Source organism: Rhipicephalus microplus, chromosome X, assembly GCF_043290135.1.
Source record: "Rhipicephalus microplus isolate Deutch F79 chromosome X, USDA_Rmic, whole genome shotgun sequence".
Classification (NCBI taxonomy): domain Eukaryota; kingdom Metazoa; phylum Arthropoda; class Arachnida; order Ixodida; family Ixodidae; genus Rhipicephalus; species Rhipicephalus microplus.
Genome location: NC_134710.1, coordinates 281,122,014 through 281,149,558, shown reverse-complemented (window position 1 = coordinate 281,149,558; position 27,545 = coordinate 281,122,014). Strand labels below are relative to the sequence as shown.

The following is a 27,545-nucleotide window of genomic DNA, read 5'->3' as shown; positions in this document are numbered from 1 at the left end:
GTACTGTTTCTATAGATGCTGGCAGGCTTGTATGTGTCGCTGTTCATAAGAGGACGAAAATGAGGAAAGACGATAAAGTGTTTCCTTTGTCGATCAAGCTTGACACCCTTGTGTGCTCTTATCTAAAGGTAGCAGTTACGGTGTAACGTGACACTGGTGGAGGTGCTAGGTAACAGCCTATGCGCTATGACCACGAGGAAGGTCTGGACCCCAACGTCAACGCCTTGATACAAACAGCCGACCTTCGGTGCAGTCGGTGGCAAGTAGGCCTGCCACCCCAATTCGGCCCTCTTCCGGAACGCTCCGAAACTATGGCAAGTGCCACAACTGCAAGACAGACTGAACAGACCACGACTCTGCCAGCTCCATTGACACCAGCCACTTGAACACCAAAGCACTTCCATGGAGAGCCCTACGAAGACGTTGAAGACTAGGTGGACCTATATCATCGAATCGCCGTCGCCAACGAGTGGGATGAGCACCGGAAACTCCACTGTGTCTATATCTGCGTGGAGTATTCAGCGCAGATTTCGATTTCGAAGCTGGCGGATGTTTTGCACACAGCTGAAGAACACGTATGGTAGTGCCGACCGGAAAGAGCAAGCAAAACGTCTTCTCGATTCCCGCAATCAAGGGCCAAACAAAAGCTTGGCCATGTTCGTTGAGGAAATGTTTCATCTATTCTGTCGAGCTGATTTCGCAATGATGGAATGCAAGAAGGTACGCTTCCTGACGCGGGGTGTCAAAGAGCAGCTGTTTGCTAGACTTGTGTGAAACCCACTAGCTACCATGGCAGAATTCCTCCGTGAAGCGATAACTATGAAAGAAATGCTAAGACTTTGGACTACGCAGTAAGTGTTCGGACAACCTTGCATGTCTGTCAGCACCCTTGGCAACAGCCGACATCACGAGTGTCAGAGACCTTGCTGATCTAATCCATGGCATTGTACGTGATGAGCTGCAAAAGCTTCACGCAGTGCCTTCACAGCCTCAAGTGGCTACTCTGACAGACGTCGTCCGTGAAGAGGTATGGCAGCTGGTACGACCATTAGTCGCGCCTCCAGCCGAACTTCCTCTGCTAACGTATGCGGAAGCTGTACGCACCCCTGCACCGACAGCCAGCTATTTTCCCCGACTGGCCAGCCTGCAGACGTCGCAATACTTCTTACACCCACCGCACTATGAAAACCCCTGACCGACCAGCCTGCAAATGCCACAGCACTTCTCGGGTCCGCAACACTTTGAAAATCTGCGATCTAATGTGCGGTAATTTAACGTGTTGCGCGCTTCCGACAATCGGCCACTTTGCTACACTGTAGTGAGCCAGGTCACTTGTACCGAAAGTGCTCGTAGCTACAGGTGGGCCTACCTGGATTTCGGCTGGACGCTCGCTGGCCCTAGGATGGGAAATGACCCCGGGCTATTACAGAGTACTTGGCAAGCCTACCGCCGTCGAATATTAAGCGCCGCTAATCACGCTCTTTGTCCCTTCGACTCTCTACATTTTAGAATCAATACTCCACTTTCGCCGAAATTGTGGGACGATTGGCTATGTTGCAAAATTAACTCCGTTGAAAGTAAGATTATTCGCCTCCGGGGTTTGGACCACTGTTAAGCTATCGTCAAAACACTCTCCTCCGACTCGTCTACCGACCTCCAGCAATTTCTTTTAGCCGACACCCGTCATCGTCGACCAACCCGTTTCTTCTGTGTGAGTGGACGAGACGGAAAAGCTCTTAATCGTTAGAAAGAAGACTCATTACAAGCAGCGTGGTCGATGCTCTCTGCTCTTCGCTGGAAACGACAGGGTGAACCCCAGGGTTGCTTGACCTACTTCTTGAAACCGCTATCTCTGGAGCTGGAGCTCACATCCCATCTCACCTAGAAGCCAAGTTGGCTTGGAAAAAGAACTCATCAGGCATCCCACATCTTTTTAGAAGTCCAAGTATACTTGAAAAAGAAAAAAAATAATCTTGTATTGATAGGCCAAACTCCTGCAGATGCAGAGGTTCCGTACGATGACGCTGGGGTCGTCGACTTGGAGGTTGGGCTGAGGCTTCATCTGCGCATGAATGTAAAATGTGTGCGTCTACAAGAGCAGCGGGGTCATGAGCTGGGACATTGTCCTCTGAAGGCGACTCATCCGAGTTGAGAGTAGGAAATTCTTCTTCCATTGTTGACCAAGCAGGATTGGGCCAAAGCATGGTGTACAGTATCTGTTCATATGGCTGATGTGGTGTCTGGTCTGGTCTGGTCTACAAGTAGTGGTGTTTGTAACCTGCTAAATTCATAGATGACTGGGACTCGCTTGCGTGTGACTTGGTATAATTCTTTAAACATTGGTGTAAGCTTTTCGGAACCCTGTAGGATAGGCTCTTGTCTTTATGTCAATACAAAGTCGTCAATGTGAAACGATGCATTGTGGTGTCTCCTGTCGTATATATTGTCTTGCGAGATTTTTGCGCTTGTTATGAATCACTGAATACTTTGCTTTTTTATTATTTTCTTAATACTGTTAGCTTTTCGGCTGTTACAGGGGTGGGGCATACTAAGAATGACAAACATCATTACATTCATGTCATACAGCAATTCAAACAGCAACAATTGAACTTGGAAAAGTTACACAATACACATTGAAAACACCGACATCGAGGCTGAAGTAAAAACAGTGCAGTCGTAGTAAGCATACAAATAAATTGCAATAAACTAACATTGTAGACCGTGCTTACAGAAAAATATCTTTGAGCCCTTCCTCAAATTTTTCCAGTGAATCACAGTGAGCCAGTGGTAATGGCAAAGCATTCCACTGACAAATTTTTTTTCTCAAAAAAATGAATTCGCATATACATCCACACGCTTTTGTGGCACTTCGTATGTGTATTTGTTTATTTACACTTCTTAGGTTTCTTCCGCGGCGTGGCGTTAAGCATTTTGTAGTGTTTATGTTTAATTTAATTTTTGACAATAAAAACAAAAACTTCATCCTTGCAAATTGCCGTTGTTCGGCTAAAGTGGGCAGTTGAAGAGAGCGTAGCATTTCTGTTACTGACTCAGTCGAGGAGTACTTTGAAAGAATAAACCTGGCAGCTCGCCTTTGCACTCTTTCTAGCATATTATTGAGGCCGATTTCCGAAGGATCCCACACAGTGCTGACATATTTCAATGTTGGCCGAATATACGTAAGATAGGCTGCTAGCTTAACGGGAGTCGTAGCAAGTGTAAATTTTCTTCGCAAGTACCATAGTTTTCTCTCCGCCACCGCACAAATGTTTTCCAAATGGATCCTCCAGTTTAGATTTCTGGATATTGTTACACCTAAATATTTTATTTCATTGACGGTAAACAGGCGGGTAGAACATAGAGTGTCGCTAGAATGGAAGACACGCTTACTTTTGTTTGTGACGTGCAGAGCAACTGTTTTAGTTTGATTTATTTGCATTTTAGATTCAGTGCACCAATTACTGACAGCATCAAGAATATCATTAAACGTTTTTCGGTCAGCTTTACTGTGTATTTCTTTATAAATTAGGCAGTCGTCTGCAAAACGTCGCACTGTAGTACTTCTATCTATGCCGCATGAAACGTCGTTTATGTAAGTTAAGAATAATATCGGTCCTAACACTGAACCTTGCGGTACCACTGACGTAACGCTTAATGACTCGGATTCGAAGCCGTTTATTTCTACATATTGTGTTCTGCCTTTCAGGTACGCACTTATCCACTGTATTATGTTATAATTTATGCCTAGGTGTGCTAACTTATTAATTAACTCCCTGTGAGGAACCTTGTCAAAGGCTTTGGAGAAGTTGAGACATATTGCATCAATCTGAACACTATTATTTAAGGCACGCGTGAAGTCATCGACTGTTTCTATTAGTTGGGTTACAGTGGATAAACTCTGCCGAAAACCATGCTGACTAGGAAAAAATGTTTTTGTGCCCCCAAGATACGTATACATAGCTTTGGATATAATATGCTCTAAAACCTTGCAGCATACACAGGTGAGGAAAATCGGACGGTAATTTTCCACCTTTTGTTGGTCTCCACCTTTATGCGTTGGCGGATGTACCTCTCTTCTGGTCTGCCAGTGCCATAAGCATTTCCCTTAGTTCAGAAGCTTGATATGGGTGGATTTTCGGTGTGGCAGCTTTGGTACGTAACTAAACAAAAGTTCAAAGGGCGAAAAGCCACTGCTTTGGTGGCGGCTGGTATTGGCAGTGAAATCGGCTTTTTACAGTTTCGTGACCCAAAGTGCTTGATTGTCATTGCAGTTTCCGAAGTACTGTAACAAATGTACTGTTGGCACGCTTAACAAGTCCGTTGCTGGTGGTACGGTATGCGACTGAAAATGCGCGTTGACACCATGTATTCACATGAAATATTTATACTCGTTAGATTCCAACGACTTGTCGGGATCGAAGAGCAGTTGTCAGGGGCTCCAAATCTGTAGAACAATGAATGCAAGTGCTTGAGCACATCTTTAGTTGAAGTTGTTGGTATCGCTGCTGGTACGGTGTATCTGGTGGTGAAGTCAATTACATTGCGGATGTACCTCTTTTCTGTTCTTGGCATTGCAATGTGACGTAGGGCTATGGACCTGAAGGGAATGAAAGTCGTAAGCATGTAACACATTGTGCCAACTGAACTAGTGGTAAATCTTTTATGCACCTGAACAATTTCGCAGGCTTCAACATACTCTTTTGCAGTAGCAGACATCTTTGGCTACAAATAACGCTCTTTAATTTGTGTAAGGGTGCGTGACACATTCTTATGTCCGTTGGCATCATGAACAAGTTTGTGGACTTGCTGTTGCATCTTGGCTGGAACAGCAGTAGCGTACCTGTATGGACACACAATTTTGGAGAGTATTTCATTGGTCACAATGAAGTTCTGGTTCTGCTTTCCTGACAGTAGTTTCACTTGGATGTCTTTGCACATTGTATCTTCAGCTTGCAGAGTTCTGAGATTGTAGACTTGAGAGATTGTGGCGCATGAAAAGCGCGAGAGTATGTCGGCCACGTGGGTTTGACCTCTTGGTCGCTGTTCAACGAAGAAGTGAAACTCTGATAGATCTAGTAGCATTTCTTTCAGGCGTCGAGACGGCTTGAACTTTGTAGTCAAGCAAGCGACTGACCAGTTATCTATTACGAGATGGAACCTCGTAATGCCGAAACTTCACTCTAACTACTCAATGTGCAACCAAAGCTTCCCAAACATTGCTGTATAACTTAGGCTGAGGTTCTGTGAGCAATTGGCTGGCATATTCGATCATAGTCTTTTTATTATCTTTTTTTTCGATGAGTACTTCCCCAGGGGCTGTTGCGGATGCGTCTGTGGTAACTATCGTAAATGCATCCGCATCGAAATGAACCAGTATTGGCGCTGACTTTAGTAAAGAGCGAATGATGTTGAAGGCCTGCTGACAACGGGGCGTCAGCTCAAACTGGGCAGACCAAATAGCGGCTTGGAGAGGTGTAGCAATCTTAGAAAAGTTGCGCACGAAGCGTCTATAAAAAGTCACAGTTAGGGAGCACGAGAGTATTCGTTTTGGTGTTTGGGCACTGGGACTCTCAAGAGCTCTTCTATCCTTGAAGGGCCAGGTTGCTTGCCTTGTTCTGAGATCAAAAATCCCACTGTCTTCCCCGAACAAACAGCAAAGTTGCGTTTCTTCAAGGAAACCTTGAAACCGGCTTCCTCCAGGAGAGTCAAGGTCTCTTCAAGATGATCTAAGAACTCCGAGAAGGTGTCAGTGAAGATTATAACATCCAAGTAGGTGCGCACACCTTATTTCGAATGTCGAGCCTTTATCTATTAAAATATTTTGTGCATCGCTTTTTGAAAAGTGGCTGGTGCATTCTTCAAGACGAATGGCTTGCGTGTCTACTTGAAGGTACGCTGGTGCGGGATGATTGAGCTTTTCTTTTAGGTTTCCTCTGTCAATTTGATTTGCCCGTATGCACAGCACATGTCTAAGATTGCAAACAGGGAACTTCCAGCGATGTCATCAAAAATATTGTCAGCCTGGGGAAGTGGCTGTAGGACAATATTGCCATTTCGTTCAGTGGAATGTGATTCACACACAGCCTCTTTTTGTTCTTTTGCGTCATAACTGCTGCTGGGAAGTCCATAGGCCATATGATGGACGGATGATATCATTCTCAAGCGGAGTTGCTGTCTGACGTTTGAAGAATAGTCTGTCACTGGCTGTGCAGCGGTACGGCTGTCGACCAGGGCTTGCTATCACGAACCAGCTTGATCTCGTGTTCTATGCCTCCATAAAGACCAATTTCTTCGGGGCTGGTATTGAAACGACCAACATAGCGTTGTATGATGCACTTCACAGCTGTCCCTTCTTTGGCATTGAACTAAGCTCCAAGGCAAATATCAGTCGAAATATCATCAAGTCGTCTGAAGGCAATGGGCTGGAGGAGCTTGTCTGGAGTGGTCTTGTGGGACATTGATGTTAGAGTTGAACTAAGGCAGCTTTGTTGAGCTGGCTCCACAGAAGTTTGTTCTCGTCAAGCTCGCACTCGACCTTGTAACTCTCTGCTGTTGACTGCAAGGGGTCAAAGTGTGACAATGCAGACGTTGACAAAATTACTGCATTTGACATTCTTGGGGATAGTTTTTCTTTGCACTGCACGACAACATTGGTAGATGGCTGGCAGATGACAGGTAGTTTGGGAGGTTTGAAGTGGAGTTTGGCTTGAGCTGCGTAAAACCAATCTTCGCCTAGAATAAGGATAAGGGTGTTCCGTTCGAGGTTGGCTGTTTTGACAGTTGCAGATAGTGGTGCAATGTAAAGTTTTAAAAAGGCAACGACGAGCAAATGCGGCTTGGTCCATGGCTCAATTTTGAGGTTTGATGCTAGACTTGCTGCAAGAATGGTGACATTTGAGCCACTGTCAGGAAAGGTATTGATCTCTCTTACTTCGTTGACTTCAGCAGTAACCAACGGACATAGAAATTTTAATCCGTGCAGGGTGTCGTTGATGCAACCCACACAGGCTGTTGGTGCTTTGGGAACTGTCTGCATGTCATTAAAAGGGTGCTTTGGTGCAGTGCATTTACTTGCAAGGTGAGCCTTCTGTGCTGTGAGCTGATAGTACTGTCACATCTAGCAGTAGCACTCTGAAACAGGGGCAGACTTGACTGTCCTACGAATCGCTGTGTCGACTGCGGTAATTGGATCAGACGCGCATTGTCGTGTGTTATACCCACTTCTGTTACGATGTTGAGAAATTTGTCCACCGTACGGGATGTGGCTACGTGTTCGTCGCGAATTCCTTGAACTAGGTATTCAATGTGTTCCTTGTCAGTAATGGGAACTGAGCAGCGGGACACCATCTACAGTTTTGAAAAAACATACTGCTGCAGGCCCTCTCCAGCTTTCTATGTGAGGGCTGTGACCTTCTGTTGTCACTGTGTGGTAGAAGGTTGCTTGCCGAATCAATCTTGGAGATCTGCTTTCCAAGTGGTCCATGTGGAAAGCTGACACCCTGTTGAGGCACGCCGGTCTGCTGCGACTCCAAGAAGCTTCTCTTGCGTGATGGCGAGGAGAGTCGTGTCTTCCTATCATGTAAGTCATTGAGTGCGCTAGCGCTCTTTTATCCAGGGCTTGAAAGTCGAGTGTCACTTCCGTTAAAGGTAGCCAGCGAAGCCGATAGATCTAGCAGCGTTGTCACATCCACTTGGTTCGTTAGAGCTGCCATTGTTGCCATTAAGAAGGTCATATTCTGGTGAACAAAGGCCGTTATACGTTGCATGTTCTGTGCTGGGTCTCACATGAAGGTGGTCGTGGCTGAGAAGGACACCGTAGGTGTTGACGCCACCATTAGTGACGTTGAAATGTCGGACGCGCTCGGCGTGGGTTCGTGAGCTGGCAATGGATCTTTCGCGATATCAACTAAAAGCCAGATGCGTTCCTCCTTGTTGCCGGTGGTGGAGAGGCTGTAGCGTTTCGACTCAGTTAAAATTATTCGCACACTCAAGGCAGCGAAGTCTTCGGCGGTGGCAACACACCAGTTGATGAACGACATCGTCATTGACACACCGGGCTAGTTAGGCTTAGGGCTCAATCGGCATCAACAATATTTGGTCGAAGGCATGGCGACTTACTTGGCATAAAAGTGGCTGCAGCAGGTTTTGGACGTCGAATTCGCCCTATGTGAGCGGATGACGCGGGCCGAAAGGCAGGGAAAGCTTTTAATTGTTACAAATAAGACTCGATACCAGCAGTGCGTTCGATGTTATCTGCTTTCCACTGGACAATGGCGTGAACTCTAGGGTTGCATGACCTTCTTCTTGAAACCACAATCTCTGGAGCTGGAGGTCACAGCTGACATTGCCGTTCTTCTCGAGAACCATCCAGTAACTGCTCTGGTCGACACTGGCGCCGACGTCTCAGCTATCAGCGTGCGCTGAACTCATGGCTGAACTAAGGAAGCTTACGACTCATTGAGGTCATGAGCCATAACTTCAGACTTCATGGAGGTCACTTCTTGACACCGATCAGGAGATGCACAGCAGGGCTGATAATCTGTGAGTTGACGTTCATTGCTTCTTTCATCGTGCTTCCCGAATGCTCCTGGAAACTTATTCTTGGCATGGATTTCTTCACGAGCACGGTACTGTTATAGATCTTCGAGATTGCTTCGTAATATTCGCTGACTACTATGCTCCAAAACCTCGAAATATCCACCGCATAAGACTGTGCTTCGTATTGTCGATGAAACAATCACATTTCCGCCACGATCCAGCATGCTCGTTACTGTACAGGGCGACATGGATCATGGCAGTAGTGGTATCGCTGAAGCAAACCTTTTTTCTCTTGGCTCGGCAAATCTGCGTTGCCAGCGGCATAATTCAATATAAACGTGGGTTGACTAGTTGTTGGTCACCAATTTCAGTGGAGCAAACCAATATTTGGCCAAGCGAACAACTATCGCTCATTTCAAACCCATAGACGATTAGCGTGTATGACAATTGCCCCGGTTTCTGCCCCTGGTTAAAGTGACACCACGGTAGCCAATTCAGTCGTTGTCAACCCAAAGCTCTCATGTGCGCAGAAACACCAAGTCCACTCTATTATACGCATGTTTAGCGACTATTTCGAGTCTACATTCATAATAAAGCAAGCACCAACCATAAAGCACCGCACTATAACCGACCATGCTGAACCACCCATACGTCTGCACACCTACCAAATATCACAAATGGAACAATAAACAATACGTTCTCAAGAGGAGCAGATGCTCGAAGACGGCATCAGCCAACCCTCAAAGAGTCCGTGGGCATCCCCCGTCGTGCTAGTGAAGAAGGATGGTAATCTTTGATTTTGTGTCGATTACGGAAAATTCTACAAAGTGACAAAGGAAGACGTCCTCTTCCGTGCATCGACGACTCCTAGACCACCTCCGACACGCCCGATACATCTCTTTCATTGATCTACGCAGCGACTACTGGCAGACCGAAGTTGATGAATGTGACACAGAAAAAAAACAGCATAGATAAGTACTGATGGTCTGTATGAATTTAAGATGTTACTTTTTGGTTTTTGCTCTATTCCTGCAACATTCCAGAGGATGAAGGATACAGTGCGGTCTGGTCTCAAGTTGGAAGCATGCCTCGTTTACTTAGGCGACGTCGTTGTCTTTTCACAAAAGCTTGAGCAGCACTTGCAGCGACTTCGATCTCTCTTTGTTGCAGTTCGCGCGGCAGGTTTGAAACCAGAAAAAGGTCATTTTGTAACAACGAGCTAAAGTTCCTCAGCAACCTTGTTAGTTTCGATAGTAGTCAGCCGACCCAGACAAAACAATGGCTCTCACTGATTTTCCACCACTTGTCAACAAACGTGAAGTGCGCGGGTTTTTAAGCGTTTGCGCATACTATAGACGTTTTGTGTGAAATTTCCCAAACATTGCCGAACCCCTCACTTGTCTGAAAAAAGAAGATGCTCCCTTCGTGTCTGGCCTTGAGCAAACACGCGCTTTCTCTGAGCTCCAGCGACGTCTCCATACTGAGCCCTTTGTCACACAGTACGATGAAGATGCCGACACTGAAATTACACACAGACACCAGTAACATCGGCCTTAGTACAGTCCACGCGTCCAGTGCCAAGGCGGCGTCGAATATCTTATTGCTTATGCTAGCCCAATTTTGTCATCTGCGGAGGTGAAATACACAACCACTGAGAAAGAGCGTCAAGGTATCTGGGGAATAGCTAAATTCAGACCATACCTGTATGGTGGGCAGTTCACAGTTACCAATAATCATGCACTCTGCATGTTGGCGAACCTCAAAGATCCCTTCGGACGTGTGGCCAGGTGAAGCTTACGCCTTCAGGAGTTCAATTTGAGTCATGTACAAGTCTGGGTGGAAGCATACTGACACGGACTGTATGCTTCTCCTACGACAGCGTCAGGTGATGACGATCTCATCGGCCGCTTTCTCTGCGCCATTAGTGTATGCAAATTGGCTGAACAGCAGAAGGACGATTCTCAGCTTCGACAATTTATCGAATAACTTAAAGGCTGCAGTGCGCATCCACCAATAGCATTCGCTCACTCGCAATCATCGTTGTGCGTTTTCAGCTGTATGCTCCATACAAAAAATGGCCCGTACTTGCATGTGACATTGCAAATGTCATCGAAAGACGATAGTCTTGCAACTTAGAAGTGTGGCAGCTTGGGCTAGTCGGTATGGCATGACGATAGTTATAGCGCGACAACAAAACTACGACCCATGATAGTCTTGCGTCTGGAGAGAGTGAACAAAACGTTTATTTGATGTTCTGCGCAATAAAATTGGTGAATGGTATTATGGAGGCGCTGTGTTAAGAGTGCCTCGAGCGTGCAGCGGAGGCAAACGAGCGCATCAAGCCATATCACACATGAGGCATCAGCGCTATGTGGCAGTTATTTTGAAAAACGAAGCGAGCGCGCCCTGCGCAGCTGTCTCGGAGGTGATAAAGTGTAGAAAGCCAGGCGACGGGTAAATGCCACCACCTTGTCGTTTTAGCAAAGCGTCAGAATAACTTTCCTTTTCGTGCAAGCGTTGCGTGGTCAGCCCAACACGATAAACGCTACGGTCCTTAGAATTGCTTATGTATGCCTTTTCTAGTAAGATACACACATACAGAATATTGACGTCTTGTTATGGTGCCCCAGATATGCGCAATAATTGCTTTTTACTTTATGATCGCACAAATATGAATGCTGAAGCTTGAGCAATAATGGTGGGTGCTGCAGATGGGGTTGGTCGTTTGAAGTATCGTTTGGCCACTTTGGTGCCGTTTAAGGTACCGTTTGGGCGCACAAACACACAATTGTACAGACAGACAGACAGACAGACAGACAGACCAAAATATTTGCGTCGAAGGTCCCCAAGAAAGACTATTGTCTTTAAAAACTTCAACCCTTACGCGACTCAGCACCTGCTCATCGTCCCGCCAGCGTTAGGAGCCGATGTCTTGTCCGCCCACCTGTTTCGATGAGCCTTTCTCCAGCCACTTCAAATTCACACGTACCTCGGCCTGGAATCACCAACACTACTACTGCCCTAAGCTCGATCAGGACGTGAAGCATTCCGCGAAAACGTGTTACGAGTGCCAGCGCCGTAAAGCACCACATCAGCACGTAGCCGGCTTTTTGATACCCGTGGCTCTTCCGACACAACCATTCAAACAAATCGGCATGAATCTGCTTGAACCTTTTTCAAGTCTCACGATAGCAACCACTGAAATGTGGTCGCTACTGAATACATGACGCACTACTCAAAACAAAGGGATCACAACGTGGCACCGCGAATGAGAGTGCGCACTTTTTTATGGAGAACATCGTCCTCCGTCATAGAGCACCAAAAGTTGTTATGACTGACCGTGAAACAGCTTCTTGCACCTAGATAATACAAGACGTCATGCAGCTTATTCCGACAGCGCATCGAAAAACTACTGTGTATCACTGACAAAGCAACGGACTTACATAGCGGCTAAGCAAGACCATCACTGATATGCTATCTATGTACGTTCACCAAGATTACATAAACTGGAAAGAAATCCTCCCCTACGTCACGTTTGCATACTACTTGGCTGTGCAAGAAACAACTGGGTTTCTAACATTCCGGTTGCTTCACGGCAGGGAAGTCAATACAATGCTGGATTCCATGCTCAGACAGGTACGACATTAGTGTCAAGACGAACGAACTTATCAGGCTCCCGGACGGAGCTTGCAAGCTTGCAGTCGAACCAATCAATAAGCAACAACGCATTGACGACGCGCAGCGGTACAACGCTCATGGTGGCAACGTATCTTAGTAACCTAGAGTACGAGTATGATTGTGCTCTCCCATTCGACAACGGCGCTGGTCAGAAAAGTTGTTGGACCGCTATTTTAATCGCTATAGAGTTCTCCGTCATCCCAGCGAAGTGAACTACGAAGTTCTTGGGGTGGACACGGCTCGTCAATCCCACCATTCACAACAGCCACAGCCATTTACGTTTCGAGAATGAAACCGTTTTACCAACGCTGAGGGGGGAGCAAGCCCACACTGAGTCAAGTTGGGGGGGGGGGGGCGGAACCCCCCACTTTTGACAGTGATCACTGTCAGCTATATATATATATATATAGATGGTCAGCTAGACACATGGAATAGATACCAAGAGCTGGGACGCTTCGCCCAGAACGGCAGAGCGTCAGGTGAAGTAATAACGTTGCGAAACTTGGTGGTATAAAATAGAGGAAGACCATAGGCGTATAGCGTATGAGCCGGAGGGGGTGAATGGGGGAGTGAGCCCTCACTGGAAAAAGTTCACTGTCACACTGAAAAAAGTGATCACTGTCAGCTGCACGCTGCGGAAACCAACAACTACGGCAAACTTTTCCTTTACCCCAGTAATCACTAAATTATATTGTTACAAGGAAATGAAAATGTTACCAAGCAATGTTTCAGTATAGTAAAATTTTCTCTAAATTGCGGCTGTGATGATTGTCCCTGAATGTTCCTTGTGGTGCGGGTTGCCTATGCGACTCTTTCTTGCCTTGTACTGTAGCATTTCAAAGTTGGCTACAGTACAAGGCGCGAAAGCATCTTGTACTTGCTTTGTTATAGGAAAAATGAGGAATCGTTTTATGGACCAGTCAAAGCATTTTCTGCTTCAGCAAAATTGTTTTCTTTCATCAAAATTGAATACCATCATCGCTGCTTTATCGAAGCTGCTCTGAGCGAATGACTGTGACGAATCTTTTTGAATGCTTTAGTTCTGCCGTACTAGAAGCGCCACAAAAACATTTGTGCTTTAGTCTCTGTTAAATCTGGTTGCCCTTGCTTACCGTAACTAGGAGCAATGGCAGCAGTTTGCAAAGTGGTGAAGAATAAAGCAGTGGACTCGAGTACAGTGGGAAGCTCAGCTTTTAAGCTTACCCCACCGCTTGACCGACGGAACCAGAGAGAAGATGAAAGACTGTGGTTTTTTGCATGATCATGGCCTAATGAGGAGTTGAGCTAGTTAGTTTTCATTCATCTTGATATGTCATTTACAGCTCAAAATACTACTCTGACAGAAAACAAGCACACACACGCAGCGCTGCTTTATATCTCTCTCTGAGCGAAGATGAGCTCAAAAAGATGTACATGTGCATGTACACTCAGAAAAGTTTTCCGGCGTAATTGCGCATTTACCATAAAAGGGGCTGTTTGGTCCTCCAAAAGACGAAATGTGCGCAAAAGATTGCACAAGGCACCGCGAAGAGGAGCACTTTCCACCTTGTGCAGTAAAGAACCCGTTCTTTGGGGTAACTGCAGGAAAGTTAGCGCTGGTGTGTACACAAGCCTGTTTCATTTCAGACGGTCCTGTATAGCCATTATGGTGTAGTTATTAGTGTACGTGCATGCTGACAGAATTATCGTGAGTTGATTGATTGATATGTATAGTTTAACGTGCCAAAACCACCGTATAATTATGATAGACGCTGTAGTAAAATGCTTTGGAAATTTTGACCACTTGGTGTTCTTTTACCTGCTCCGAAACCTGAGCACACAAGCCTGCAGCATTTTCGTGTCTATCGAAAAGCTTCATTAGAGATTATATATAATATATATATGTATATCCCTCCTGACGAGTGAGGCAGGTTGTTTGCCCCCCCCCCCCTCCCACTCACGAAAGAGTTGGTACGCCACTGAGTGAGACTGTGCAGGAGATGGCAAATGCGAGATCATTGGGACACCCGCTCAGCAGTGCACATATAAAGGCTGATGATGGTGACTACAGTTTCGGAACTAAGCACGTTTCCTAAAGTGAAGGGCTATTGTTTGGGTGTTGCAGTGAGGCTAATTACTTTTTCAGCCCATTTCTTTCTCCTGTTGGTCACTGTTTACTAAACTCTCTTTCCTTAGCGACAATCATTCAATCAGAAGCAATTAATAAGTGCGTATAGAGTGATTACACGTGGCAACTACATCGAAACTATCTCTCCTGAACGTAGTACTGGAAACAACAGCAGCAGCTTTCCCCACCACAGCAGTGTTCTTTTGCCTGCTGTTAGGGGGAATTGCGGCAAGTTTACTACCTCGTTCTCCAGCATGTAAATTTGAACTTTATTGAGTTTCGGAATAATGTCATCACAAGACCTCCACACATTACCCCGTGCAGCATGAAATATTTATTTCCGATATTAACCGACTGGTCAAAATGTTCCAGATAACTGTCAATATTTTTATCATTTTGGTGCATCTACTTTGTTTTTCAATAAGTAATCAATGCTATCGATAAAACGAGTATGTCACAAATTCTGGTGTTATCCTTCTCATTATTGTTTCTCCTGGTTTGTTTGTTCACACGCTTACGAATATTTTTCTTCTCTTCAATGATTACCATAACCATTCACTTAAACATCCCACTTCTTGTTATAGCCAATTAGCTTTTTTGTGGTTCACGTATTCGTACATATATTGTTGTTTTTGAATATTTCTTCTGCCTATACACTAAAGCATATATCTGTAGCTTCTTGTTTGTTTTTGTCTAAAATTTCATTGAACGTCTTGTTGCAATATTCTAACATGCAACACCACCAACAATGCGATACATATGACTTGGCTTGGTTAGTATTGCTCGATAAATAGCTTTATTGGCTTTTTTGCCTCTTTTATTTTTTAAGTTGTTCATTTTCGGTAAGGGTAAAGAAGAGTATGCGCGATGTATCTTCACTGTCACGTCTGTCTTGCCCACAGATGTGTCTAGCTGATATTGTTGCTTAGAAAGGAGTTGGCCTTATTTCTTCAACACTGGCATTCGAAAATCCAAAGCTGCAGTAAAGTTTCCAGTTCTCCTCGCTTCGCACTATGTTAGCCATAATTTTTTGTGCCAGTGCCTTGCCATATCTGTAGATTTGTGAGCGTATGAACGAGCATGTGCTTGACCATGACATTGAATAGTCGAGTAACAATAAACCTAGTATTTATGAATTCAACTGATGTCAATATTTTATTCCACGTGTCATCATTGCATTGAGGAACAGATGAATGAAAAGGCGAGAAACCTATGAAGATTTATTCCTGAATCATTCATTATCCATGCACAAGTTTGCGCGAAGTCTTCCCGAGTTCAGAAGCAACGTGCTTATTGGTAACTGATCCAAAGCTACCAAAACTGAAATAATATATGACATTTGGGCAATAATTCATCTGCGGTCTCTCTCTTTTTGCCCTAATAAAAAAATTGGTAAACCCGTAGATTTCTGGCACCAAATGCACGTAATCATAACCGGAAAAATTCGCTTGTGAAGTCAGTAACAAGGCATTTCTTTAGATCGAATGATGGCATTTTCAATGCAGCTCTTTAAAAGTAAACTACCCAGTTTATTTTTATATTGCTAATATAGCACATGCGTAAGCGAAGAAAAAAGGTACGACATCCGCAATCTGCAGTCGGGGAAACAGTTCACTCACGCAAGTCAGCAACATGACAATCTTCCCAATTCACAATTGATGCTCTATCCGCGGTATTCGGTGTAGGCATGCAATTAAAAAACTCACTGTGGCGTCTCTGCTGGAAACACGACAAACGGGGTCATCTTGGATCCTGATATAGTCCACGTAGCGAATGCGCAGCCCATGAGAGAAAGCAGGGCAAACGCTCCGAGTGCCAGCTTTTTTCGGCTGCGAAGTTGTCAAATGCAACATACTTCAAGTCAACGGAAGTAGTGAGAAAACTACTGAGCCCACAAACAAACTAGAAACGTTCTGAGCAATCTCACTGGTGTTCTGTTTATGAGCTATTGGGCAGTTAAGCAGTTTTTCTTTGGCTTACAGATTAAAGGTCAAAATCCTAACAAAAACTATCATCAGGATTAAGGCAGTTGATTCGTATATTTTCAATACACGCTTAAGCTGTGGGAAAGCAGTTTACACGTGTCTTCAAGATATCCGGAGTAAAGCCAGATTTCGCAAATACAATCTGAGGCAACTGAAAACGACAAGGCTATAAGCAGAAATCAAAACAGAAGAATTGATTCACACTCTTCACTGATACCATAAATGGCCAGCACAGCAATACAATACCATGGCGTATGGTATCCTGAAATCATCATATTCTTTTCACCAACACTGGGCTACATTGTTGTTAATACTTTTATTTAAAAACATTTACTACTGCTTTGTGACTATCATAAGAAGCGCCAAGGTGGAACACTGATATGTTCTGCCTTCACGCTTCCATCAATATCCGGGGATAACGTTATAAATCAACGCATGCAAGTTTTCTTGCGGTTCATATACGCAGAGAACGACACTTTGTTACTTCTGGACAGTGGACGCTGCTAGACAAGTGAGTCGATCTTTGAAATAGCACACTTTATTCGTCAGAGACTGAACAACACGTGCGCCAAGTTCCAAACGTGGAAAACGAGGTTGTCTAAAGCACCCTTGAGGCGCCGTTTGCTTATTTACAGCATGATTCGTTAACAAACTGTCGTCATGATTAGTTTTTTTTTCAGTATAGAGTCGCGCCCTTTCTTGAGCTCTGTTTTTTTACTTATGTCCACATACTCGGACATGGATAGCGCTTGTTTTGCTTTAGCAAATACATGACATTTTTTAATTCCCTTTTTCATAAATAAAGTTGATTCTTCCTCCTGATCCTCCGGGAGAAAAGAAAAACTTTCTTCGTGCTAACAGACGACGGAGTACATGAAAACTACAAACATCGCACTACAGACATTGTTGTTGTAAAACAAAGCATGCTTAACTCCCATTCGTATTTACGTAATGCGAAGAATGCATGCTTTGGTACAGAATCGTCCTTAAGGGAGGATGAGGGTCTTAAGAACTTCCTATTAATTATCCTACTCTGATAAGTATTACCACGCATGTGTACCACTGGGTGGATATTTCAAATCTGCAAACAGATCTCAAATATCTTATTTAGAAAAAAAGCAATGAAAAATATCTACATTGAATTAGGTAACTTCTCGCGGGTCGTTACGGGTCTTAGGGATTGAATTCCGGCTGTGGCGGCTGCATTTCCGATGAAGGCGGAAATATTGTAAGGCCGTGTGCTCAGATTTCGGTGCACGTTAAAGAACCCCAGGTGGTCGAAATTTCCGGAGCCCTCCACTACGGCGTCTCTCATAATCATATGGTGGTTTTGGGACGTTAAACCCTAAAAATCGTAATGGTAACTTGCAATCAAAAAAGTCAGTTTCCAAAACTACATGTTTCATCTAACAGGTTTATCCCACAGGCTCAAGCAAACTTCATGTCAAAACGGCTATGTCTTTGATCAGAAATAATTTTTAAACTTAGAAACTAAAGGTAAGTTCCAGTAATTAGCTGGTACACATTATATATTTACAATTGTGTCAAAGTTTAGAGAAGAAAAAGCTTTACCCGGTAGTTCAAGATCTGCAGGAAAGAATTGTACCAAGTTTTTAGGGGCGAAGCTCCTTAAAGCAGCACCCGTTCGTCCCTCGTCGTAGTCGTAGTGCGTAACCAGTCTTACGTTTTGACCTACAAGGCGGTGCCGGTGAGAGATTTCTCCTGTGCGTAGTTGAACAACAAAAACTTCGCAGCGTGCGCGTTAACTAAAAGCCGAGTTATCCTCTCTCATTCCCCATTAACAGCCATTGGCACCTAAATTAAGCACTATCTCACAAGAAAGGGTTCTTACATTATACTCGCTGTGCGTAACCTTTTTGGTTTTAGAAAGATTTAGCGAACGTTGGGCCACAGTGCCATGAATACAGTGAACTATTATATACCATGAACTCGAGGTGGTTAAAGGTAGGAAGTAGACACGAAGCGCGAGCCGTAAGAAAGTGTGCGTGTGCCATCTCTCGTTTAGTCCTTGGAATGTCCATTGGATGGTGGTGCTTTTATATGCGGAATATATGCTGGAAACATGCGAGATGGTGGTACTTGGAGTGTTGACTAGATGAACGAACCGACACACAGACAGATGCAAGGACGGATGCACGTAAGGCTGCACGGACGGATTGACACAAGGACGGACACAGGAGCTTACGCACGGATGGACGTGCGGACGAACGAACAGACACACGCACAGACGGGAGGATGGACGGTCACACAGACGTGCGCATGGACGGACAGAAGCAAGAATGAATGGACGGATGCATGCTTTGCCCCACTCTCCATCATTCATCCCGTGGATATAATGCCATTTTTTTAGATATCTTCACAGAAACTTGCTCGAAACTTCTCTAAGGCAGATTCACTTCACAAAAATAACAATGCCAGGAAAATTACGTTACGAGTATTCAAAACATTTGTTTTTCATATATTAGGCTTCTAACCAATATCAATGCTATTTCGCCAAAATAAAAAAAAATTGTCGTAAACATACTTTTGACTATAAATGCCCCTAATTACAATCGTCTGCATTGCAAGACGGCATTTTTTACAATTTTGTGCTATTTAAACACCCTCGTCCCCTCCTAAGCAAACCTCGTGTAACGTTTCTGCGGTGCGTTGCTCACTCCCGCAAATTCTAATGCATGCGTTTGCTCCTCCGTTATCCTGTTACGTCTGGCCTCATCAAGTAGGTTAATTCAAAGGTTGCGCATATCTTGTGATAGCTAGACTCACGCATATCTTCAGCAAACGCCCGATTTCCCCAATCAACGCCTCCTCTGTTGTTTCATTGCTAGTCAGATGCAATGTACAACCCTCTCCCTTAAACCTTTCTTTGTCTCACCCATCGGCTAGCATTCACGCTTGCTTTGTGTTCATGGTCGAGAGTACCCTTTAGGTGGTGCCTTACAATGAATGTCAGACGAGAAATTTTTATGTTCAGTTGTGTCCAGATTCATGGCGTGGCGTGTTGCATCGCTTATTATCACTAAGTTCAGTGTCACGTTGGCTCTCTGAAAAGCGCAACGTTCTGAGGTGGTGCGTCTTCGTTCGCGGAACTTTGAGGGGTCCCAATGGGGACGTGTCAGTGCGACGCTGCTACATGCACTGGCTTTAATTGGGCCACATGGGAGCTGTGAGGCAGCGGTTTGAGTCATAAAGAAAAACAGTGCATTACTGCAGACTCATGATAGCATCACGTATTGTAGACGAACGACGCGTCTACCAGGTACTTGTGTGACACAATCAGTCGTACCCTTGGATGGCGTCACACCACGACCTCTTCCACAACTAAGGCGGACCAGCGCTTCCCATGCAGGAACGAACAGTTTTGTTGTCATTGAAAAAAAAAACTTGCAGTGGGCCAAGTAATCCTAGTTGAATACAGAATTCCTTGAAGAACTGCATTTACCCAGTGTCCCCTTGGTCAAACAGTGGCGCACAGCCAGGGTAATATGCTCAGGTTGATGCTAAAATGCTTTTCGATGGCACAAGCACGAACCCTTCGTGAACGCCCGGTACAAGATAGCCACCACCGTAAACTGACTTGAAATTGGGAAAAATACGTCACCTAATATTTTTTGACGATAAATCAAGATATTTCTATGGAGAAGGCTGCACACTGCCAAAATCCTGTTTAATTGAGAAAAAAATGAAAAGTAGGGCCAGGTGTCTCACTGTCCACAATATTCTAGATCAGTATAGGCAAGATTGCTTGTGCTTATACCTCCAATTACACTGATCAGTTTTGAATTCAAAAGTGCGTGTTGAAAATAATCAACGTACGATAATAAATTGAATACCTTGCGAAAAAAATTATTTCTATTCACCTAGGCATACAGGTGTTGTGACGTAAAAACAAAAAAATAAATCATAGTCTTTACCGACTCAACGAATCATTTTTTATGAAAGACTTGACGAAAAAAGTACACTTGCAATCAATAAAGGTTATGATGATGATAGGTGAAGTTTAACGTCCCAAAACCAGTGTAGGATTATTAGAGACGCCGTAGTGAGGGGCTCTAAAAATTTCGTCCACCTGGGGTTCTTTAACGTGCACTGAAATTTAAGCACACAGGCCTAGAGCATTTCCGCCTCCATCGAGAATGCAGCCACTGCAGCCGAGAATTCGACCCCGGGACCTGCATGTCATCGACCGAGTACCTTAGCCACTAGACCACAATCAATAAAGAATTCGTTTTATTATTTAAAATGCCCACATCTTACGGACCACCAAGAATTGTGTGTTCATAAGAGCCTCGCATATATACTTCACTGCAAGTGCAGCGTTCTAACTTTACGCTGCTTTTTTATATAAGTAGTAAGCTATGTTGAAGCTCAATTAGCTTAGAGTGTTTTTGCTCCCTAAACTTACCTTTTGAAAAGTAGCAGGGTGATAAGCGATATGACGAAAAGCTGGAAGTCTGCTGAAAGATACCACGTGTGGCCAAGAACGGTCTGTAATTGCGATTCAGAACGGGTATTTAATGAAAGTGATTAAGTAAACCGGTTTGGAACATAAAAGCAAAAGCGTCTAAAGTGTGGATAGACATAGCTCGATGGCTAAGACAAAGACAGAGTTTTTCAGGCTCTCGAAATAAATAGAAATTTTCGTAAGAAGCTGGATCTAGGAAAGGCACCAGTGCACATATTGTAGAAGTTCATACAATTTGTTCTCCGATAAAAGTAGCCCAAGTATCCTGGCAGCAAATGTATTCAGCACGGAAATAAAACCCAACGATTTCATAAAATATTGACAAATATAGCTGAATGATGGCTATGTTGCCACGATATGCATGAATGATCCAGTAAGAGCACACATGACTCCTGATTGACTGATGGATGCCTGACCTGTGTGGTGGAGCCAAACAAGTGTCATTTGTGGGTGTTTCGCTGTCTGAGTGAGCATCGCACTGCGAAGGACATCATATTGGCATATTTCATATTTCGATGGGTTCGTGAAAGTTGTTATGAAATTTTTTTTAGCTCGCAAGCCTATGTTGAAAATACGGAGCCCTAGAGAAGACAAGGTGTATGCCTAAGAACCATAGATTTACAGGTTCATATCAGGGCTATTCACGCGAATGATAACATAAGCGACAAGGTGCACAATAGTAACGCATGCACAAACACACATAAATACCAAAGCAGTTAGTAGAACACTGCTGTAGCACTCAGTTCGACTCCCAAAGACAACATATGTGTTGGCTTCTACTTGACTTTTTTTTTCCTTTATTATCAGACGTCTCTATCTTCGAAAGCCTGCTCTGAATCATGGTGATTTGTGGTATCAAAAATACACATGCACATTTTTATATTTAAAACCCTTAATTTTGTTTATACTTTTGGCTGCACTTTTCCTTACTTGTTCGTTTACATTCAAGTTCATATGCAACAAAAGACACGCTGAATACTCCAATATTTATTATATACTTACTTCATTTATTTTATCTAACTAGTTCTGCGCAGAAAAAAACTAAACGATGATTTACAGCATCAAAAAACAGATCATCGCCATGAACACACACCCTGAAGCATTAAGAAGTGTTATTCAGCTTCTGCTTCCAAAAAGTGCCTAATTTATATTTCATACTTACATGGAAGAGTTTCAAGAATAACCATACCAATCTCGAAATTAAACAGTTTACGATACAGAGTCTCATCCTTGCTCATCTCTAACTGATGATGAAGCAGTAATTGCAGCGCCTGCAAGAATGTTTGAGGTCCGATACGCCTAAATGTAAAGAAACGCGTCAGCGTACAGCAAAAGAGCGAGGATTTATGACTGGTAGTCAGCCTCATGTATTAAGGCGGAGGACTTTACACAAACGTTAGTCAATTATAGCGCGAGATCTGTGTTATGGAATGGAAATACTAAGATGCATAATAAATGAGAGCGTGCATGGCAGCTAGTCTCTTATTGTAAAGAGTATCATTTTGGTCTTACTTAGGGTAGAGTTGGGTAAAATGAGACACACAGTGAAACGCGACATTTTGACTTTGGTGACCTCTATAGAAATAGCATGAGTACTTTTTTGTTTTATCTTATTTAAGCAATGAGTGCTGGTACTTTTTTGTTTAATGTCTAAAAGTTTATCGCTACTCACAGCGTTCGCTTGGGAAAAATTGAGCGCAGGTGTCCGTGTATTAATGAGCCGTCAAAAAGAGACGAAATTCGGCTCAGACAAGGTTTGTATTAGTGCATGAATCTGCTCCGACGTCGGTACAGCGATTTTCGTATTCATTTTGTTACTTTATACTATTAGCTAGAAACCACCAAATTTTTCGTTCATTAGGTGAACGGTGCCAAAGCGAATTGTTTTTATTCTGGTATGTGGTACTTTTATTCTGGTGTGTGCAAGGAGTGGGCTCACGAAGACTGCGTGGGGACTCACAGAGTGAATTCCAGGTGACTCTACTGCAAAAATAGAAGGGATTGGATTATTTCACAATGTGTCGTTTTTCCCCGTGCTGTGTCTCGCTTCACCCCGCAGGTTGCCCCAAATGAGATATTTGGTGCATTATTATTGCGATAGCAATTATGTGAACACACTCGGCTGGATTATGCCACTGGCGTCGGCGTGGGCGTCGCCATCACTCACCGTATATGTACACGTATCTACATATATGAAAAAGCAAAGAAAAATCCAGAAAATGATTCAAGCGCCGGAATCGAACGTGGGACCTACACGCCTTGAATGCGAGGCATCGACCACTCAGCCACCGAGAGGAACCTCCTTGAACGTTCAAGCGACAAGCTGTTTATATATACCATTTACCATTGTTGGCGAGCATCTGGGGGGGGGGGGGAACTATCGTGTTTTCAGCATTATCAGCAAGAAGCTGCCGCAAGAAGCTGCCGCATTAAGCGCGCCGGCTGTCATCTCTCACGCATAGTTTGTCATCTCTCACGCATTCCACTCACCCCCCCCCCCCCTCCGGAGAAGGGGGGGGTGAGTGGAATGGACGATCTTTTGTCAACCCTTTCTCCCGGTGGGAAAGATCATACGTCTTGGCTGGCCATTTTCTTTCACCGTAAAGATTCTGAAGTAGTTACCGGACGCACAACGGTCACTGAAATTGTTGCGCAGCCTCCATTTGCGAAAAAGGTGCGCTTTTCAGACACAGCGAAGTAACAACGGATACGTTTATTTACGTTCATCTGTACCTGTGAGTATGTTTCATGCGTCATTTGTGCGTGAGAAACACGGGGCATGCTTCCATATGCTTGCCATTCTGCGCGTGATCTTCCAATTTGTTGCTCTCGCGTTCATCGCTTCGCCTTTGCGGCAAAGCTGTGACTTTTTTATTTATTTTCTCAATATAAAACATCCCTTCGAACTGTCGTAGCATGGTCATATTTGTGCAACATCTTTCTTGTACCCTAAGCAAAATCTCTGCATTAACATTTATAGGTACAGAGGGAAATAAAAATGTAGTCTTCACTGTTTGGAACTTTTTGTCGCATTTTCACCCACCCTTACCTAAATGCGACACATATAACTAGCGGGCTCTCGAAGGCTAATCAAATGATGGCGGAAACAAAGATGTATGAGAAGCACGTGAGCACCGCGCAAAACGTGAACAAGGAAGCTATATATAAGGCTGGTTGAGCAAATGCACTTAAGTGTGATTTGTGCGCCTGTCAACAACAGCATACTGACAGCGCTTTGAGGGAGCCTGGAATATGCACTCATGAATGATATTATTAGGTGTGGCCGCTGCTTATCGTGGTCACAGAAATTGACGTGCGAGCGCGCCTGCCCCATGTGTGTGGAGAGAGGGGAAAGGGGGAGCTGATGGACATAGAAGTTTGCGTGCATGTGCTGCACGTCGCAGACACAAGAATTTCCTGCGAAACCTTACTGTGCCTTTACAGCAGTCACTGGAAGGCGAATAGACAATATTGTTAATAATTTTATTATTATTATTAGTAGTAGTAGTAGAAGTAGTAATTGTAGTAGTAGTTAGAGCGAGCCTCTTTTACGTGGAATTATCATCATCGATCACCGCCTTGACGTCAGAACTCTCTCCTTCTTCCCGACTTGATAAAAAACATTAGCAGACCCACTTTAGTGTGGGGTAATTTTTTACTTTTTGACAATATGCAAATATTGCAAAAAACTTTTGATGATGACTGATCATCTCGAATGATTGATAATTTTGCCCACATTGACAGCCAGCCATAGTGTTTATATGTTGTTGACGTCAGGTACTCAAAGGTGCAGGTAACTCTCACCTGTGGGGTCAGTTCGAAGAAATTTCTTATCTGAAGAAGGAAGCGCCACCAATTTTCCGCTACGTCATCGTAAAGCTTTAGAAAAAATGATTTGGCGTCTGGTCCAGTAACAAAAAGTGGAACCACGTAGAAACACATGATGGTGAAGAAGAGTGGAACGCATGTCCTGCAATGACAAAAGCAAGTAAGGAAGTCTGGGCTATTTCAATTAGGAAAGACTCAATTTATTGCTGTGCCAGTGCGCGGTCTTATTCTGAAGTACTGCTACTTATATGGCTCTGAAAGTTGCGCTGCTATTCAGTCACACAACGCTCAATTCATATCCCAAATACGCGCAAATACCGCGAAGTTATACGCACACTATAAAACAACGACTTCAATTCATTTTGTTTCTTTGAGACCTACTGACCCTAGTCACACTAGCAGTGCTTTCATGTAGCGCCACGCACGGGCGACACTCACGCTGGTCAAGAATGCGCCGAAGCTTCGTTAAAACGAAGCTGCAAGTGCAGTGCTACCTCCATAATTCGTCCCTTCGAACAGTAACGGCGCCGATTTCCCAGGACGTGGTCTATATATTCCTGGTCGTTGCACGTAGCATACAACATAGAGTCCGTCGAAATAAAAAAAACGTAAAATTGTTCTTGTACAAATGTCAAGTCTGACCCCTCCCCCCACCCAAAGCATGCTTGAGCTTGCGTGCTGAAGGCTCGCGACATATAAATGGCACATCAGTCTGTTTTAGGGGCGAAGCTTTTCTTACTCTAACCTTGTAATGCGTCAAGCGTAAACGGCAATATTCATTTCGCTTTGGCAGACCTAGACACATTTACGACTTTTCTTTGAAGAAATAAAATGTATTATTAATATAATATTGTCAATATTATTAATATCCTTATTATTATTACTATATTATTATTATTATTATTATTATTATTATTATTATTATTATTATTATTATTATTATTATTATTAGTCTGAATGATATATTACAATTATAATTATTACTATTATTATCAGGCAACCAGACAAATAGAAAAACAAGCAGGCAGATGGACTCACAGAAGCATGGATGGAAGCACGGATGGACGGATGGGCAGACAGACAGACAGACAGACAGACAGACAGACAGACAGACAGACAGACAGACAGACAGACAGACAGACAGGCAGGCAGGCAGGCAGGCAGACAGACAGGCAGGCAGGCAGGCAGGCAGGCAGGCAGGCAGGCAGGCAGACAGACAGACGACAGATGCTTGGCTCCACTCGTCATCATTCACGCCGTGGATAGTGCGTATGCTGTGACTTTTTATGCAGGAATCCATGCTGTTTGCCCGAGTCACATTATGAAGATACCTAAAATGCCAAGTGAACGCCAGCACTAGATCAAGATTGGTACATCAGTTATCTGTGCTGTATCATGTGTTACTCTATCATTAGAAACAGCAGAAATATTTCCTCGTAAACTACAGTGAGCTGGTGACCACTGCAGTGCAACGTTGTGATGAAGTTCGTAAGAATTATTGCCTAGGCGCATGAAGCTCAGGACTGGTAGCACTTGTGCGCGTAGAAACTTTAAAGATTACGGTACTGCTCTTGTGTTGGATATTACCCATGAATCTTTTTCGATGCATAATAAATAGGAAATTATCTGTAGGCAAGCAAGTTCTGAGAATGTGGGTCTAATGAAGTGATGGTAACAGCGATGATTTAAGATTCATTTGATCAGACTTCACATGAATGGTTTGTACGTTTTCTCTGTGATATTTCATGTACATACAAATAAGCAGCCTGCGAAATTAACTTTTCTTCCTTATTCCCCAAAAAATGAGTCATCGACAGCAAAGAGTTTTTGTATCATTTAAAGTGTGAACAGGGCTATGAGATGCTTACCTAACTGCCCTTCTAATGAGTCCGATGATGAAAACAAGAGGTCCATTTGACTTCTGTTTCCCGAGAGTCAGGCAAAGGAAAAAACCGCTGAAACAATATTTCAAAATACAACATTAGTGAGATAAAAAGCAGTTGCACCTAACGTACCACTCCTTGCGGTTTTTTTGTAAATGCATAAATCACTCATTCTGTCTATTAGAAATCATTTTTCCCAGACAGGCAGTCCCAACATTGGACAGAAATATTTCATCTAGTCGCGTGCAGGCAATGTACTATTTAATACCATATATCACAGAAATCTAAATGATTCATTTCATATAAAAAATACACAGATGAGAAGTTAGGCATTTTGTGAGTGGCGATCCCTGTCATATATAGCTGCATTGGCTGAACTATATTATACACCAAATCTACTTGTTTTTTTTAGTTTTGTCTAGTTTTTTTTTGGCAGACTGCGCAGAATTCTCGCAAGTATTTGATGTCTGACTAGTGTTCGTACAAGCTTGATTACCAATGATTAATGATTTGGCACTTTGAATTTGTTACACTATACCAAATTTCCTTGTCTATACACCTGAGACTCCATGGTCCAGTTTGGGTCTGTCGTAGCGACTTGCAGACTGCTCAGGCATATGCCTGAACACATCATGTTTTCGTTTTATTGTTGCGAGAAGAAACGATAAACAGGGAGTCGAAGTGAACGACTGTTTACTCAGCCACAGAAGCCACTCACTTCTTCGTTCTCTTTTTCTGCCCCCAAAACAACGTGGCATTACCCTCTCCCCAAAGAAAAGAAAAGATAAAAAATCATCGCATGAATGCCGCTGCCTTGTAAAACATTGAAAGGTAGCCGAAAATGTTTGAGTCCAGTTAGAAGCACAAGGAGGAGATGAAAAAAAGAAGCGAGAAAGAAATGTACAAATGTCTTGAAGGCAAGTTCTGCATCAAAAAGATCGTGACTTGCTGTCAACGTGAATAGTATGGCTTGACCCTGTGGACATGAACGATATTCGAGGAGCGTGGTCTGCGAGAACGGTGCGACGTGTCTACTGGGA

The 27,545-nt window shown here is 43.8% G+C and overlaps 1 protein-coding gene across 1 annotated transcript in view; it reads right to left on the bottom strand.

Annotated features, from left to right (window-relative positions):
* The window catches only part of LOC119162196 (nose resistant to fluoxetine protein 6-like), a 93,170-nt gene that overhangs the window by 15,563 nt on the left and 50,062 nt on the right, over positions 1–27,545 (bottom strand). Inside the window, exons 8-11 of the mRNA XM_075879242.1 lie at positions 26,491–26,577; positions 24,599–24,764; positions 20,735–20,817; positions 16,030–16,152 (exon numbers count right to left, since the gene is read on the bottom strand). Coding sequence (XP_075735357.1) covers positions 16,030–16,152; positions 20,735–20,817; positions 24,599–24,764; positions 26,491–26,577 — 459 coding nt within the window. The remainder of the gene's footprint in view (positions 1–16,029; positions 16,153–20,734; positions 20,818–24,598; positions 24,765–26,490; positions 26,578–27,545) is intronic.